At 40.6% G+C, this 17,498-nt stretch overlaps 1 protein-coding gene across 1 annotated transcript; it reads right to left on the reverse strand.

Moving 5' to 3' along the window:
• Positions 1-886: 886 nt before the first annotated feature.
• LOC100770426 (signal transducer CD24-like) lies at positions 887-1,117 on the reverse strand. The gene has a single exon (XM_035450922.1). It carries the CDS (start codon positions 1,115-1,117, stop codon positions 887-889), a length of 231 nt encoding a protein of 76 aa, XP_035306813.1.
• Between the last annotated feature and the right edge of the window lie 16,381 nt (positions 1,118-17,498).

The raw sequence follows: 17,498 nt of genomic DNA on the forward strand, positions 1-17,498 counted from the left end.
CTCCTTTGCATATTTGCCTTTAGGATTTCAAGATTCATAATTTTACCTTCCTAACAGACCACACCTTAAATCATGAAAACCCCTCAACATATGCAGAAATAAAAAGCAGCAACTGAAATTGGCTGAAGTCAATGTAATTCTGCCGATGGAACCAGTTAAGTGAACCTGGCACTCTTGTTGAGTGAAAAAGATGATGGAAAATGCCTACTATTTGGCTTTTGAAATAAGATTTATTCAATGATGGCTGGATTTGGGGGTCGATTCCAATCCATAGTTGCCTGGCACATGACAATTACTAATAAAGGTCAAATATAAGTTGAACTTAAAGCCACAGAAGGAGGGGGTAAAATGTTCAATTTCAAAGAGAACAGCTCAACAATGTGGAACTTTACCTAGAGTTGAGCATATTAAATTCGTAGTAATGAAACAATACATTGAGGATTTAAAGTAACACCTGGTAGTTCCTTCCAACATATACATAAATAACATCAAGGAAACCTTTAATGTCACCTAGCTGTGTTATGGCCTCACAGGTAATGAGCCAATGAAAACTGAATCTTCATCCCACATTCCATCCTCATTTCTACATAAAACCTATGCTTGATTTCAATATAGACCAAGTGTCCACATTTCCTAAGCCTCGTTCAAGGCAATCACGTCAACGTTGGATGTTATCACTTCATCTTGAACATAAAACTCCAGCGGATTCAATATTGGCATTCATCATCTGTCATACCCTTCACATGAATTTCAATGTTTTCTGTTGAGGTGTGGTAATAGTAGATTTGATGTGGACCTGCTTCTTCCGGGTCACACTGGACTTGTGGTTACCATTTGGGCTGGGTCTAGAAGATGGGGAAGTAGAGACGTTTCTTGGACCTAGTCTCTAACAGTAGAAATGTAGAAGAGAAAGTGAGATGGCAAGGAGACCAGCTGTTGACTGCAGAGCACTGCCACCTGCTCTGGTGGTGGCATTAGTTGGATTTGGGGCAGTAGAGATACTCTGGTTACTTGAAAACAGTGCAACAGATGTTTGGTTGCAATAAATCTGTGTGGGTAGGAGCAGTGCCAGAAGCAGCAACCCCAGCCCCAGTCTGACCACCATAGCTCTGCCCATGTCTGCTCGTCAGATGCTCAGTGCGTGGAGATCTGCTGGCCTCGAGCGGATGCAGGTAAGGTGGTCCAAACAGTACTTTATTTATCATCCAATAAGACAAATGCATACACAGAAGCACTTCCCCCATCAGATATGCAGCATATTAAACATGAATGCAAAAGTGCAAATCTATTTGCTGACACATTTTTCTAGCCTTGTCTTGATGGAACCTTCCATTTTAGGTATACAGAAAGAATATATGTTGCCCGAGTGTCACGGACTGGTCTTTGGGGGCTGCAGTTGGGACCAGCTGAGCAGCCCTAGTCCATTCCTGAATGGGGGAGTGTAGATGAAAGAAGGCTATCTATAGACATTAAAGGAAAGATAGAGACAGGATAGTGCCAGGAGGGCAGTTTCAGTCCATACTGAATGTACCTCTGTTTATTCATACATTCTCTTAAGTAACCAACGGAAGGTGGAGACAATGGCAAAAGACTTCTATTATCATGTATAAACGGCAAATAGCAATTACCTCCCTTAATCCTAAATACTACTTGGCTTTCAGGCTCTTCATAGCTGCACGCATCACCTAGCCTTCAGTATGAGTGCAAACTCCTCAGGGTCCAAGTCTATTGTTATTTATATAGGAACCATTTGCCACCAAGGCCAGGGCATTCTGTAGCCATTAAGCTAATATCTTAAGCAGAATAGAAATGACGGGAGCTCTCTGAACTTGTGGCAAGATGGAATGGGCTTCCTTATACGGGTCCCAACATTTAAGATAGGAAAATGCAGTGGTAAACTACTCTAAGGCTTTTTTGGCTTATATAAAAGGATGTCTATTGTGGGACACGCTAGTTGTCCAGTGTCTTCTTTCATTTGAGTCAGTAAGATCTCTGCTCCAGAAATCTAAGATAATGGAGTCTATAACTTCTGGCCACATTTATGATTAACAAGGAAAAGAAAATGAAAGCTGGAAATGTTCAAATATGGTTTTCTAAGCATAATTTCATAAGTAGCACCATCTATACCTAAAATATATACAGTTGAACTTATTTAAAAGGAAGAAAAGTGTAACCTGTCATTTCTATACTAAACTCACTGTTCATAGTTAGATGATTCAACTGTTAGACCCCCAGAAAACTCAGGTATCCGGGGTCCCAGGCCACGACCATGGTCACCCCAATCACCAGCGGGATTCGAGAGCTTGCTGCAAACTGCACAAGGCTTTATTGTATTTTTAACGAGCTAACCCCATGTTAGCTAGGATCTTTCACCCACCCGCCATGGTGGATGGCTATCAAAAGACAACTCCTAGGGCCTCCCAAGAGATCTTGTAGGGCAGCATAAGGGCAGTGTCTAGGGGTACGCACAGGCTCACTATTGGTGTGCCTCCAGCCATGGAGGGCTTGCCCCGTGTTGATTGGTCAACAGGTTGTTATGGCCCATAGGCCCTCCCAGCATGGTTGCTATGCTCTGTGTCATTGCTGTGTGCTTGTCCTAAAGTACACCCAGGGTCGTAAAGCATAGCGCCACCAGCTAACTTCTGATTGGTTCCTGGTGACAAGGCAGGCACCTAACCTCTAGTGACTAAGACAAGGTCATAGAGCATGTGTTACTGTCATGGCTGCCGAAATGGGGAGCTGGTCCCTTCACAACCTACAGTAAGACTCTTGGGAAAGCTGGAAGAATGGGAGAACACTGCTGACTCTGCTACATAGAATCTACCTCTACCCAGACTGTGGGTGTAATAAAAGGCAATATCTCATTTCTTCACCTTCTTCGAATGTCACAAAAATACGTATAAACTGTATGGATAAGAAAGAGAGAGGGCAAAGGGGCATGACAGAGCAAAGGGACTCACTTTAGGGAGATCAAGAACATGAAGAGAGGTGTATCTTTCCAGGGCATGCCCCATGTGACCAACATACTCCAAATATGGCCTACCTCTTTCTTTAATCACCTCCTGGTACCACCTGAGCCATCATATCCCCACAACACAGCAGGTTTAACAGCTCTTGACATCCCAAACTATATGCATGAAAGCTAAGGAAATAATGAAAGAGACCGGAGTGCAGGGTTAGCACAACAAAATGAAGAGACCAGTTGAAGAAGGCAGGAAGAAAAGAGTAGTCTGTGTCATCTTTCCCCAAATCTCCTAAAAGTCTTAAACTTGAAATCTAGGGCCCAGTTCACCACAGAAGCTAGTTCTCTGCAAAGCCCCATGGCTCTTATAGCCAGGCCAACATAAGTGTAGTAGTGGCTGAAACTGCCTTAAGCCAGGGGACAGAGACTGCCTCCAGTCTGCCTTTTCCAACCCCAGGAGACAGAGTGGGCAGCAGGACTCCACCCATCCACTGGGAAGCAGGGTTGAAAAGCTGGAATAGAGCTTTTTTGTAATCTTTATTAATTTATTTTTTACGTTCCAATCCCAGTTTCCCTCCCTTCTCTCCTGCTCACCCCACTTCCCCCTCCCCACCTCCCATCTGCATCTTGGAGAGGGTAGGCCTCCCCTAGGAAATCTACTAAGTCTGTTCCATCATCTCATTGAGGCAGAACCAAGGCACCTCTCCATGATGCACACCCCTGTGTCTAGGCTGAGCAAGGTATCTCTCCATATAGAATGGGTTCCACTAAGTCAGTTGTACATTAGAGTTAGATCTTGGACCCACTGCCAGTAGCCCCATATATTGTCCCAGTCATACCATTGTCACCTATATTAAGTGAATCTAGTTCAGTCTTATGCAGTGGAGCAAAGATTTTTGTTAGAGCACACCACTTTGAGACTCAGAATGCAGGAGAAACTGAAAGCTGGAGCTCACAGATAACCTGTTCTGCATTAGGTGAAAATCTGTTTATCAGTGAAGTAGATATGAGTTTGCGTCTACAGCATTGCCAGTTTTGGAATAAGTGTTTTAGTTAAAGTTCTATTTCTGTGAAGAGATGCCATGACCATAGCAGCTCTTATAAAAGGAAATATTTAATTGGGGCTGACTTACAGGTTCAGAGGTTTAGTTCATTATTATCAGGAAGAATAGTGGTATGTGGGCAATCTATGGGTCCTCTGGTAGTGGATCAGTATTTACCCCTAGGACACAAATGGACTTTGGGAGCCCATTCCACATAAAGTGATACTCTCTCAGCCTAGACACACTGGGGAGGGTCTAGGCCCTGCTCCAAATGATATGACAGGCTTTGAAAATCCCACATGGAAGGCCTCACCCTCCCTGGGGAGCAGAAAGGGGATGGGATAGGAGGTCAGTGAGGGGCAGGGGAGGAGGGGATGGAGAGGGAACTGGGATTGACATGTAAAAGAAGCTTGTTTCTAATTTAAATTAAAAAAAAGAATAGTGATGGGCAGGCAGACATGGTGCTGGAGAAGAAGCCTAGAGTTCTACAACTTGATCCACAGGCAGCAGGGAGGAGAGAGGAGAGAGAGAGAGAGAGAGAGAGAGAGAGAGAGAGAGAGAGAGAGAGAGAGAGAGAGAGAGAGACTGTGCCTGGCTTGAGTGTTTGAAATATTAAAGCCCACCCCCAATGATACATCTACTCCAATAAGGCCACACCTCCTAATAGTGCCAATCCTATGAGCCTGTGGGGGCCATTTTCATTCAAACCACAACAGTAACCTTGGGGAACATTGCAAATCTAGATAGTACTGGTCCCTATTGCTGTTTTAAGACTCTGGTGAGAACCAGATTTTATCCTCAGCCTCAGTGGCCAAAAGAGGCCACCAATCCCCCAAATTAAAGTAACACTAGAAATCCCTGCCAAAAAGTAGATATAAACCCCACTGGAGTGGATGTGGGTTCTGATGTTTATCTGTAACAAATGAGGCAGTTGAGAACACTTGAGTGGTCCTTTTTGCTTATAACATTCAAGTACAACCTAGTTTATCACCAGCCTAGGTAACCAAGAATCGGCTTTCATCATCACAACAGGCCAATAAGCTACAAGTGGTAGAAGACTCCAATCTCTAGGGTAAGACAGGTAGTGAACCTAAGACTTTTCTCAAGAGCTTTGGAGAGGACTGGTAAACAATGGGAAAATTCCAATGGTCTCCAAGACCAAGTCTGCTAGAATTCTATTGCAGCCAACACTAGCCTTGGGTCATACATCCACTTCAAGGTTAGAAACCCAGTGAATTTCCAGACTAGGTCCTACTTCAGCACCATGCAGGTCTTGGCAAGTTGGGGGGGGTGTCACAGTGTCACACAGCGATGGAGCAGAATCTCACAGGCCTGATCATAGGCCTATGAATAGAGGTAGATGAGACACCCAGCCTTCACCAGACCCCAGGGAGAAGCCTATGCAAGCTGATTACTCATTTAGGTACTGATTCAACAGGGAGTTTTTCTGTTGCTCTCTCTCTCTGTCTGCTTTATAAAGAAATTTTGAAATGACCAATCTGTTTCTTTTTCTTTTAGACCTTGACCTCTACCCAGTCCTTCAGAACATTTATTGTAGCCTTTAGAATAATATAGTGTCCAAATCTAGAATTACAAACAAATAGATTTTTACGATAATTTGTTAAATTTTATCTTTTGACAGCAGACATTTCATGCCTGTTGTCTGATTACCTTACTTCCTGAGTCAGAGTCTGCTAGAAGTAACTCATTTAGCACACCAGTCTGGTCTTCTGCTGCCTTGATTCTATAAGAGGAATATGTGTCTCTTTGATACTGGAAAACCTGCTACATTTTCTGAAACCAGTTTGAGAAGTGAAGTCAACCTTCCTTAATTGAAGGGTGGGGTCTCCCTTTCCACTTGTGAAATGAGGGTTCTACCACAATGACATTTGGAATACCAAGAAACATTGTGTAACATGGAAAGAAACAGGAAAAAGTGTTGCCCAGCCACTGAGAAACTGGGCAGCAGAGAGCTTGTGAAGGTGACCATATGTGACATTTGACAGATGTCAGGTTTCACAGAAAGATTTCAAAGCAGCTGTTACTAGTGATTTCAAATAGTATTTTCAAATCAAGCATAAATGATTTGAAAAGTAGAAAGTATATTGTCCTTTCAAATAGAAAATACCAACAAGGAGATAGACATCATTTTGAAAGAACCATATGGAAATTCTAGACTTGAAAATTATAACTGGCAAGGAATTAATAAAGAATACATGTATAACTTGGAATGAAAATCCACAAGGGCCTCTGTAATACATATTAGAGAAGAAAGATAGAAATGTTGATGATTTGTTGATAACACTGTGTAGTCCAAGGAATGGAAAAAAACAAAATTGGGGAAAAATTATAGGCCCAGAGGAATGTGAGACTGTTAAGCACATAAATGCATACATAGTAATACTAGAAGAGGGAAATGAGAAAAGCAGAAATTAAAGAGATAGATACTAAGTGAACAGTCCTCAAATTTCTTTAAAATATTGAATACAGATCCAAGAAGCTCAGTGAACTCCAAGTTGGCTCAGTGCAAAGAGGTCCACAACCAGCCACATGACAACAAAAAATGCTTAATTCCAAAGACAGAAAATTGCTAAATTCAAAGAAAGAAAAACAGCTCCACTTACAAGTAAACTTCCAGTAAGATTTACTTTTGAGAAGAGAAAGTCCAGGTTAAGAGGATAACATACTCAGAATGAACAAAATGCAACAACTACTATCCAAGAATCATTGTCTGGGCCTGGAGATGTATGTACCTCAGTTGTCTAGCCTTCACTATCTTGTGCTCCTCCCCCAACAGTGTATAAACTGCAATTCACACCTATAATCCCAACTTGGGGGCTGGAGAGATGGCTCAGTGGTTAAGAGCACTGGCTGCTCTTCCAGAGGACCTGGGTTCAATTCCCATCACCCATGTGGCAACTCACAACTATCTAAACTCCAGTTCCAGGGAATCGAACTCCCTCACAGACATACATGTAGGCAAAAAACAACAAAGCACATAAAATTAAATCCCAGCTTGGGAGGTAAAGGCAGGAGTTTCAGAAGTTCTTTGGCTACAATAAAAAGTTGAGTCCGAATGGGTAGTAATTAGGTAGAATGCTTAAGAGTTGGGGCTTATCTAAAGGGAAATGTATTATTGGTTTTCTAAATGGCCATGCTTTCAAACTATTCTCTAAATATTTATGTTTACATGCATAGGGATGTGCTACTTTCAATCTTGGCCATAGAAACTTCTTCCTGAAGTGGATGGCAGTTAATGCAGGGGCTCATAACTGGTCGAAAGGCTCAGTATAGGTAACTGTGAGTGCTCAGATGTAGATGAACTATCCATCTTTATCAACTTCCCTCATCCGAGGCTCTCAGGACTTCAAGAAGAGGGGATGGAAAGAATGTGGAGAGAGAGCAGGTAGAGAGGAGAGCTGTGAAATGCCGACTTCATGACGTGACATGGCAGCTGTGTGTGTCATCTGACGGCAGCTGTGTTTATCTTCAGAAGACCTTCACAAGATCAAGCCAGTCAAAACAGTCCCAGCATGGATTGGGAGGGACCCTGGTAAATTGTCCAGTACCACAGTGGATGGTCCCATACCTGTTCATATATGGATAGCACTAATTGAGCTCAGTGATTATCAATAATGTCAACAAAAAGGATATGAAACTGCAAAAAATATGGAGTCTGGAGCCATAGGAAGAATTGGAGGGAGCTAATGGAAAATGGATATGATCAAAAACTGGCATAAATGCATGAAATTTTCAAAGAATAAATTTAAAGTGTCATTTTTGAAAAAGAAAGGAGTTAGGGCCTAGTAGGGGTACCTTTTTGAAAGGGATAAATGTAATTTTTCAGGATTCCAATTAATCCCTAAGACAGTGAGTTGGTGCAGTCAACTTGGCATTATGACACACCACCAGAGATTGAGGGGAACATGCTATTCAGTTCTGGGTATTCAGTCTCCCAAGGTGAAAACGAAGTAAATCTCCATTAAAAACATTACATGCAATCTCCGACATACATTTCTGCTAAGATTGTTACATGGCCAAGGCTGAAATTAGCGTCTTCCCTACAACTAGTTCCTTTCTACATCTCTCACCTGGGTCAGTTTTTTAAATGTGCCGTCAAGCTTTTGCTTCTCCCATGCTCTTGTATCTCCTCCCCATTGTGTTTGCTGTTTCATAACATTTAATGAAATGAAGATACCTGCCGAGGGAAAGGGACCTGGGATTGACATGTAAAATAATTTTCTTTCTAATTAAAATTAAAAAAGATACCTGCCGAACTTCTATCAGCTCATACCCCAAAGTCCTTTCAACAGGCCCCACAAAAGTTCTGGTTCACTATGACCCTACCTGAAATGAGGCGAAACAAATGTGACACTACACGTGCACCACATCCTACATCACATGTTCCACCCTGGACTAGAGATGAGTCAAGTCCACACAGGCACATGCCCAGAAGTTGAAGAAGGGGTTGCCCCTAGATGAACATTGGGACATAGTTACCAAGATACTCCAGGTGGAGACAATAGCCACTGTCTGCCCTTGTAGTCAGTGCTCCTGGCCTCAGTTGATAGCTCCATTGTGTGAGCAGTCCAGACACCTGGGAGTTCATCACTGGGTGTTCTTTCATTCTCTCTCTCCACTGGCGGCATGACCTCACTACTGAGTCCTGATTCTCTCCCCACAAATATCTTCATTTGAACTCTTTTTCTTCTGTACCTTCTGTGGCTCCCATTCTCTAAATGAAACAGCCTGCACACTGCTCCCTGCCCTGCCCTGCCATGCCACGCCATGCATACAGGAGAATTAAAGTAAGCATTCATAGGTCTTAACTGTGCCATTTGTGGGTGGGATACATTTAACATCCAAACTATAATGCCAGATTAGATCTATCACTTAGTTTAGAAAAACTTCCCTGGGTGCCTTAGCCTGGTAAGGGATTAACAAAGACAATACCATGGAGCAGCCCACTATTGCAGTTGCACTATATTGCAATAAGCTATGCATGTGTCTGAATTGCCCAGAGAGCTTTGTTTCTTACGAAAGCAATTACAATGCCTCTCACTGTGGCATTTCCACTACCTATAACAGCATTAGCATGATAAATAACTGTTTAAAATGATAGCTAACATTTACTAAGAACTTGGAATATACACTGCTATTTTAATTGCTTTACCTATGTTAACTAACCAGATATGCCAAGCATTCATCCAGATCCTGTTTTAGAGAGGAGAAAATCAAGATGCAAGGTATTTGCACAATCAACCAGATCAGAGTCGAAGGTTCAAGACCCAGATTTGAACAGTAATCTGGCTGCAGAATGCAATTTCTTTTTTTTTTTTTACAGATTTTTTATTTGAATTAGAAACAAGATTGTTTTACATGACAATCCCAGTTCCCTCTCCCTCCCTTCCTCCCCTACAACCCCCCCCCAGCTAAAGCCCTACCTATCACATAACTTTCTGCTCCCCCTGGATGGTGAGGTCTTCTAAAGGGTGTCATCAGAGTCTATCGTATCCTTTGGAATAGGGCCTAGGCCCACCCCGTGTGTCTTGGCTCAGGAAGTATCCCTCTATGTGGAATGGGCTCACACAGTCCACACCTATGCTAGAGATAAGTACTGAATTACTACAGGAGGTCCCATAGATTTCCGAGGTTTCCTCACTGAAACACATGTTCTTGGGGTCTGGATCAATCCCATGCTGGTATCCCAGCTATCAGTCTGGGGACCAAGAGCTCCCCATTGTTCAGGTCAGCTGTTTCTGTGGGTTTCACCAGCCTAGTATGGACCCCTTTGCTCTTCACTCATCCTTCTCTGCAACTGGATTCCAGTTCAGTCCAGTGATTAGTTGTGGGTGTCACCTTCTACATCCATCAGCTGCTGGATGAGGTCTATCAGGTGGCATATAAGTCAGTCATCAATCTCATTATCAGGGGAGGGCATTTAAGTTAGCCTCTCCTCTGTTGTTAGATTGTTAGATGGTGTCATCTTTGTAGATCTCCAGACATTTCCCTAGAGCCTGATTTCTCTGTAAACCTAAAATGTCTCCCTCTATTATGGTATCTCCATTCTTGTTATCTTCTACTCTTCCCCTGACTCAACCTTTCTGCTCCCTCATGTCCTCTGCACCACTCCTCTTCTCCTCTTCTCATTCTCCTAGCTCCCTCACCCCACTTTCCATGCTCGCAATTTGCTCAAGAGATCATGACTCTTTCCCCTTCTCCAGGGGAGCATGTATGTCTCTCTTAGGGTCTTCCTTGTTTACTAGCTTCTCTGGAAGTGTGGATTGTAGGCTGGTAATCCTTTACTCTATGTCTAAAATCCACATATGAGTGAGTACATACCATGTTTGTCTTTTTGTTATTGGGTTACCTTGCTCAGAATGGTTTCTTCTAGTTCCATTCATTTTCTTGCAAATTTCAAGATTCCATTGTTTTTTTTTTTCTGCTGAGTAGTACTCCATTGTGTAAATGTACCACATTTTCTCTATCCATTCTTCAGTTGAGGGGCATCTAGGCTGCTTCTAGTTTCTGGCTATTACAAATAGGACTGCCATGAACATCGTTGAACAGATGTCCTAGTTGTATGAGTGTGATTCTTTTGGGTATATGCCTAAGAGTGGAATTGCTGGACCTTGTGGTAGACTGATTCCCAATTTCTTGAGGAGTTGCCATACTGATTTCCAAAGTGGCTGTACAAGTTGGTACTCCCACCAGCAGTGGAGGAGTCCCTTTCTCCACATCCTCTCCAGAATGAACTGTCACTGGTGTTTTTTTTATTTTAGCCATTCTGACAGGAGTAAGATGGTATCTCAGAGTTGGTTTGATTTGCATTTCCCTGATGGCTAAGGATGTTGAACACTTTCCTATGTGTCTTTCAGCCATGTTATATTCCTCTAATGAGAATTGTCTATTTAGTTCTGTACCCCACTTTTTAATTGGGTTGTTTGGTGTTTTGGAGATTAGCTTCTTGAGTTCTTTGTATATTTTGGAAATCAGCCCTCTGTCAGATGTGGAGTTGGTGAATATCTTTTCCCAGTCTGTGGGCTGCCATTTTGTCTTGCTGACTGTGTCCTTTGTCTTACAGAAGCTTCTCAGTTTCAGGAGGTCCCATTTATCAATTGTTGATGTCAGTGTCTGTGCTACTGGTGTAATGTTCAAGAAGCAGCCTCATGTACCAATTAATTTAAGGGTATTTCCCAATTTGTCTTCTAATAGGTTCAGTGTGGGTGGGTTTATGTTGAGGTCTTTGATCCATTTTGACTTAAGTTTTGTGCATGGCGATAGACTTGCATCTACCTGCAGTCTTCTACATGCAAGCATCCAGTTATGCTAGCACCATTTGTTGAAGATGTTCTCTTTATTCCATAGTATAAATTTAGATTGTTTGTCAAAAATCAGGTGTTCATGGGTATGTGGGTTAACATCAGGGTTTTCAACTCTATTCCAATGGTCTACCTGTCTATTTTTGTGCCAATACCAAGCAAGATGTTTTCAGGACTATAGCTCTGTAATAGCCCTTGAAGTCAGGGAAGGTGATGCCTCCAGAAGTTCTTTTATTGTACAGGGTTGTTTTGGCTATCCTGAGTCTTTTGTTTCTCCATATAAAGTTGAGAATTGTTCTTTCAAGGTCTGTGAAGAATTGTGTTGGGATTTTGATGGGGATTGCATTGAATCTATAGATTGCTTTTGGCAAGATGGCCATTTTTACTATGTTGACCCTACCTATCCAAGACCATGGGCGATCTTTCCATTTTCTAGTGTCTTCTTTAATTTCTTTCTTTAGAGACTCAAAATTCATATGGTACAGGTCTTTCACCTTTTTGGTTAGTGTTACCCCAAAGTATTTTATGTTGTTTTTGGCAATTGTAAAGGGTGATGTTTCTCTTATTTCTTTCTTATGTCATCAGTATATAGTAGGGCTACAGATTTTTTTGAGTTAATCTTATATCCTGCTACTTTGCTGAAGGTGTTTATCAGCTGTAGTTCATTGGTAGAGTTTTTCGGGTCACTTATGTAGACTCTCATATCATGTGCAAATAGTGAAAGTTTGACTTCTTCCGTTCCAATTTGTTTTCCCTTTGTCTCCTTTTGTTTACTTATTGCTCTAGCTAGAAATTCAAGGATAATATTGAAGAGGAATGGAGAGAGTGGACAGCCTTGTCCTGTCCCCAATATTAGAGGAATTGCATTCAGTTTCTCTCCAGTTAATTTGATGTTGCCTGTCAGCTTGCTGTATATTGCTTTTATTATGTTATGGTATGTTCTTGTTACCCCTGATTTTTCCAAGACCTTTATCAAGAAGGAGTGTTGGATGTTGTCAATGGCTTTTTCAGCATCTAGTGAGATGATCATGTGGTTTTTGTTCCTCAGTCTATTTATATGGTGGATTACACTGATGGATTTTCATACGTTGAACCATCCTGCGTCCCTGGGATGAAGCCTACTTGATCATGGTGGATTATTTCTCTGATGTGTTCTTGGATTAATTTGGCAGTATTTTATTGAGTATTTTTGCATCAATGTTCATGAGGGATATTGGTCTGTAGTTCTCTTTCTTAGTTGTGTCTTTGTGTGGCTTGGGTATCAAGGTTATTGAAGCCTTATAAAAAGAGTTTGGCAATGACCCTCTGCTTCTATTGTGTGGAATACTTTGAGGAGAATTGGTATTATCTGTTCCTTGAATTTCTGGTAGAATTCTGCACTGAAGCCATCTGGCCCTGGAATTTTTTTGGTTGGGAGACTTCTGATGACTGCTTCTATTTCATTAGGGGTTATTTGTCTATTTCAATTGCTTATCTGTTCTTGATTTAATTTTGGTAAGTGAAATCTGTCCAGAGAAATTGTCCATTTCCTTTAGATTTTCAAATTTTGAGGAATATAGGTTTTTGAAGTGCGACTTGATGATTCTCTGGATTTCTTTTGTGTCTGTTGTTATGTCCCCCTTTTCATTCCTGATTTTATTAATTTGCATGTTCACTCTCTGCTGTTTGATAAGTTTGGATAAAGGTTTGTCTATCTTGTTGATTTTCTCAAAGAACCAATTCTTTGTTTCATTGGTGTTCCTGTCCAGTGGTCAGAGAGGGGTGTTGAAGTCTCCCACTATAAGTGTGTGCTGGTTCTATGTGTGATTTGAGTTTTAGTAATATTTCTTTTACGAATGTGGATGCCTTTATATTTGGGGCATAAATGTATTTGGGGATAAGCGAGACTTCATCCTGATGGATTTGTCTGTGATGAGTAGGAAGTGACCTCCTTCATCTCTTTTGATTGATTTTAGTTTAAAGTCCAATTTGTTGGATATTAGGATTGCTACTGCTGCTTGTTTCTTGGGTCCATTTAATTGGAAAATCTTTCACCAACCTTTAATTTTTGGTACACATCTGTCTTTGAAGTTCAGGTGTATTTCTTGTATGCAGAAGAAGGATGGATTCTGTCTTTTATCCATTCTGCTAACCTGTGTCTTTTTATGGGAGAGTTAAGACCATTAATATTGAGGGATATTAATGACCATTGGTTGTTCATTCTTGTTTGTTTTGGATTTGGTGGTGAAATTATGTGTGGGTTTCCATCCCTTTTGTCTTTTTGCTGTTGGTAAAGTGGGATTATCCATTGCCTGTATTTTTCTGGTTGTAGTTAACTTCATTGGGTTGCAGTTTTCCTTCCAGAACTTTATGTAGGGCTGGATTGGTGGATATGTATTGTTTGAATCTGGTTTTGTCATGGAATATTTTTTTTCTCCATCTACATTGATTGAAAGCTATGTTGGGTATATAGTCTGGGCTGGCATCAGTGGTCTTTTAGTATAGGTAGAATATCTATCCAGGACCTTCTGGCATTCAGAGTTTCCATGGAAAAGTCAGGTGGAATTCTGATAGATTTGCCTTTATAGGTTACTTGACATTTTCCTTTGCTGTTCTTAATATTTTCTCTTTATTCTGTATGTTTGGGGTTTTGATTATTGTGTGTTGAGGAGACCTTTTTTTGGTTCAATCTATTTGGTGTTCTGTAGGCTTCTTGTATTTTCATTGGCATGCCTTTCTTTAGGTTGGGAAAGTTTGCTTCTATGATTTTGTTGAGTATGTTTTCTGCGCCTTTAAGTTGGATTTCTTCACCTTCTTCACCAAACCTATTATTCTTAGGTTTGTTCCTTTCATGGTATCCCAAATTTCCTGGGTATTTTGTGTTAGGGATTTGTTGGACTTAAGATTTTCTTTGGTTGATGAATCTATTTCCACTAGTGTGGCTTCAACTCCTGAGATTCTCTCTTCCATCTCTTGTATTCTGTTGGTTATGCATGCATCTGTAATTCCTGATCGTTTACCCACCTTTTCTATTTCCATCATTCCCTCAGATTGTGTTTTCTTTATTGTCTCTATTTCAGTTTTTAGGTCTTGAACTGTTTCCTTGAAAGATTTGTTGATATCTTGTTTTTTTTTTGGTTTGTTTTTTCTTCCATTTCTTTAAGGGATTTTCTCATGTCCTTCTTTGAGGTCCTCTATCATTTTCCTGAAGATGTTTTTAAGGTCATTCTCTTCTGCTTCATCTGCATTGTGATGTTCAGGTTTTGCTCGTGTATGGTTCCAAGTCTCTGGTGGTGTCATATTGGGTTTTCTGTTGTTGAATGTGCTTTTACATTGTCCTCTTCTCATCCTTTCTTCTGGTAGGTGTAGCAGGAGTCTCTTCCTCTCCTGGTGGGTATGGGACCAAGGTTCCCTTCTAGTAGATGCAAACAGTTCCAATTCTCTGATGTCTGTCTTCTTCTCATGGATGGAGGTGGGACTGTTACCATGGCCTTGGCAGTGTCTGTGTGTGTAAGGCTTTCTAGATTTAAGAAACATAAACAGTAACAAAATTACACAGTATATCTAGAATGGATTTGTTCAGAGCAATATTTTAGTACAAAGTTCCTGAATTCAATGTGTCTGTGATGCAATTATACAGTGGCCATTTGATATTTAAATTGAAAATGAAAAGCAAAACCCATAAGTTATTCTGGGGACTAAAACATTTAAAACTGAGTCTTAGTTAGGGTAACTATTGCTGTGATGAAACACCATGACCAAAGCAACCTGGGGAGGAAAGGGTCTTTTTCACTCCAGTTCCACATGACATCTTCAACAAAAGCAGTGAGGGCAGGAACCCACACAGGGCAGGAGACTGGAGACAGGAGCTGAGGCAGAGGCCAGGGAAGGTGCTGCTTACTGCCTTACTCAGTCTGCTTTCTTATAAAACCCAGGACCACCAGTCCAGGATGGCACCACCCACAATAGGGTGAGCACTCCCCTCATCAATCACTAATTAAGAAAATGCCCTACAATCAGATTTTATGGAGGCATTTTCTCAATTGAGGTTCCCTCCTTTCAGATGACTAACTCTAGCTTGTGTCAAGTTGACATAAGACTAGCCAGGACAAGCTGGCTCTCAGACATAGCTTAAGAATTCACATGAAAGGCCTGTGTTCTGCTAAGAACTCAAAAACGAGGTGGTGTGACTATCTGGAATGTGGTTGAATAAGTAATTGATACAAACAGGCCAAATTCAGACCCAAACCTAAAAGTATAAGTAAATTATGTGTAAGTATATAAAATAACAAAATTGTTAACAACAAAACATGGCCTTCTTTGTTAATGAGTTATTTCTTTATTTCTCTCTCTGAGATGAGCAGGAGTGCTACATCCTGCACAAAAACCATCCCCCACTGGAACACAACTTCAAATATAGCCTGACTTCCTGATAGTCAGGATACTTTTTCCTCATGGATGTTGGTTTCCAAGATGCCTTCCCTTCACAGCAGCATGTGTAGCCTGACATCGGACACTCAGGGTGGCTTTTTCTTCAGAGCCCTAGATATCCAGGATACATTCCCTCCAAAGATTCAGGTACAGCATGACTTCCCAGTGGTCAGGATACCTTTCTCTCCAGAGCTGCAGGTATCCAGGATGTCTTTCTTTAACATCTGTAGGTATAGCCTGACTTCTGAGAGTTGGTGTACATTTCCTCCATTGCTGTAACACTTACACATTTGCTTTTAATGATAGTTTATCACTTTTAGATTTATGATTCTCTTTAAGTGCTTGAAATCACTAATTCGGGTGTAAAAATATGGATTTGTATTATTTTCTCTTCTATTTGTGTTATAATATCTATGCCACCTCATAAGAGATTTTATTTTGCCCTTGGTTCCAGAGGGATAAAGGATCATCATAAAGCTAAAGCAGGGTTCTAAGAACTCACATCCTTAAGCTGTGGAATGAACCAGAGAGTGGGAACTGATTTTGAAGATCACTGCATTGTGGGTTGTATTTTGAAATATTTGAGGTGCATGCCAAAGTGTGATATATGTGTGGCAAATCTATTTAGTGAATTTTTGTTGTCCTTATATTCCTTCTGTGACTTTTGTTCATTTTGTATATTTACTTAATGATAGGTATTTTTCTGCTGCATTGTATAGAAAGTTACTCACATCATCTTAATAGTTATTTTTTTTTTAAATACAGGCAGTGTGTGATCATCCTTTTCAAATAAGGATTTCTCTGAAAGTGTGGTAATTTGTTGTTCCTGGTTATGTTTTTCATATTTTCACAAATACCCTTCAGATTTTATTGTTTATTATTCAGCCTGGCTTGGATATAGAAATGATGAGGGATATATTTGAACTCATGTTCCTCATGTATCTGCCTCCTGAGTACAAGTCCAAGCATACATGATCTACTCCCAATATGTGCTGTTTTATCAACATAATTTAGCAATGTTAATATTAAACTGCTTAACAGAAAATAATATAAGAAACATTAAATACAAAAAAAGAATACTTGCGTTCTAACTAGTTCTATCACATTACTGTCCAATATAGACACATGTTCTCACTAGTTCCATCATATTATTGTCTGGTATAGACAATCAAATCAAACATGTAGACAATAAAAACTCACACTAAATATTTAACTGAAAGAAATGCTGCTGTTGGAGTAATTTGTTGCTCTTCTTTTTAATGTTAATCCATACATGTGTGCCATGCACTTTTGCATGTGTGTGTGTGAGAGTGTGAAAGTCCATGATTGATGTTGAATGTATTCCTTTGTCACACTCCACCTGACTTATTGGGGTAGTGGTTCTCATTTGAATTTAGAACTTGCCAACACTGTTCATTTAGCTTGCCAATTTATCCAGGGATCCCTTGTCTCTGCCTTCCAAATGCTGAGATTGCAAGAGGGCTAACATATCCCCCAACATTTTTGTGGCTGGTGGGTACCTGGACTTTGGTCCTTATGCAGCAAGCACTTTATCCACTAAGCCATACCCCAACTCCAATATGTATGTTTTTGAATCCAGTAAAGTGAGTTGTAATTATTAACAATTCTTGTCATAGTGATTATGGGGCATCCTTCTAGATAACCAGTAACCATTGTTGATGATAGTCCAAAATGTTCTTGGCTTTTTTATTGCATTTATTTTTCTAGCAGGTATAAAATAATAGCCTACATATCAATTCA

Source organism: Cricetulus griseus, assembly GCF_003668045.3.
Source record: "Cricetulus griseus strain 17A/GY chromosome 1 unlocalized genomic scaffold, alternate assembly CriGri-PICRH-1.0 chr1_0, whole genome shotgun sequence".
Taxonomy (NCBI): domain Eukaryota; kingdom Metazoa; phylum Chordata; class Mammalia; order Rodentia; family Cricetidae; genus Cricetulus; species Cricetulus griseus.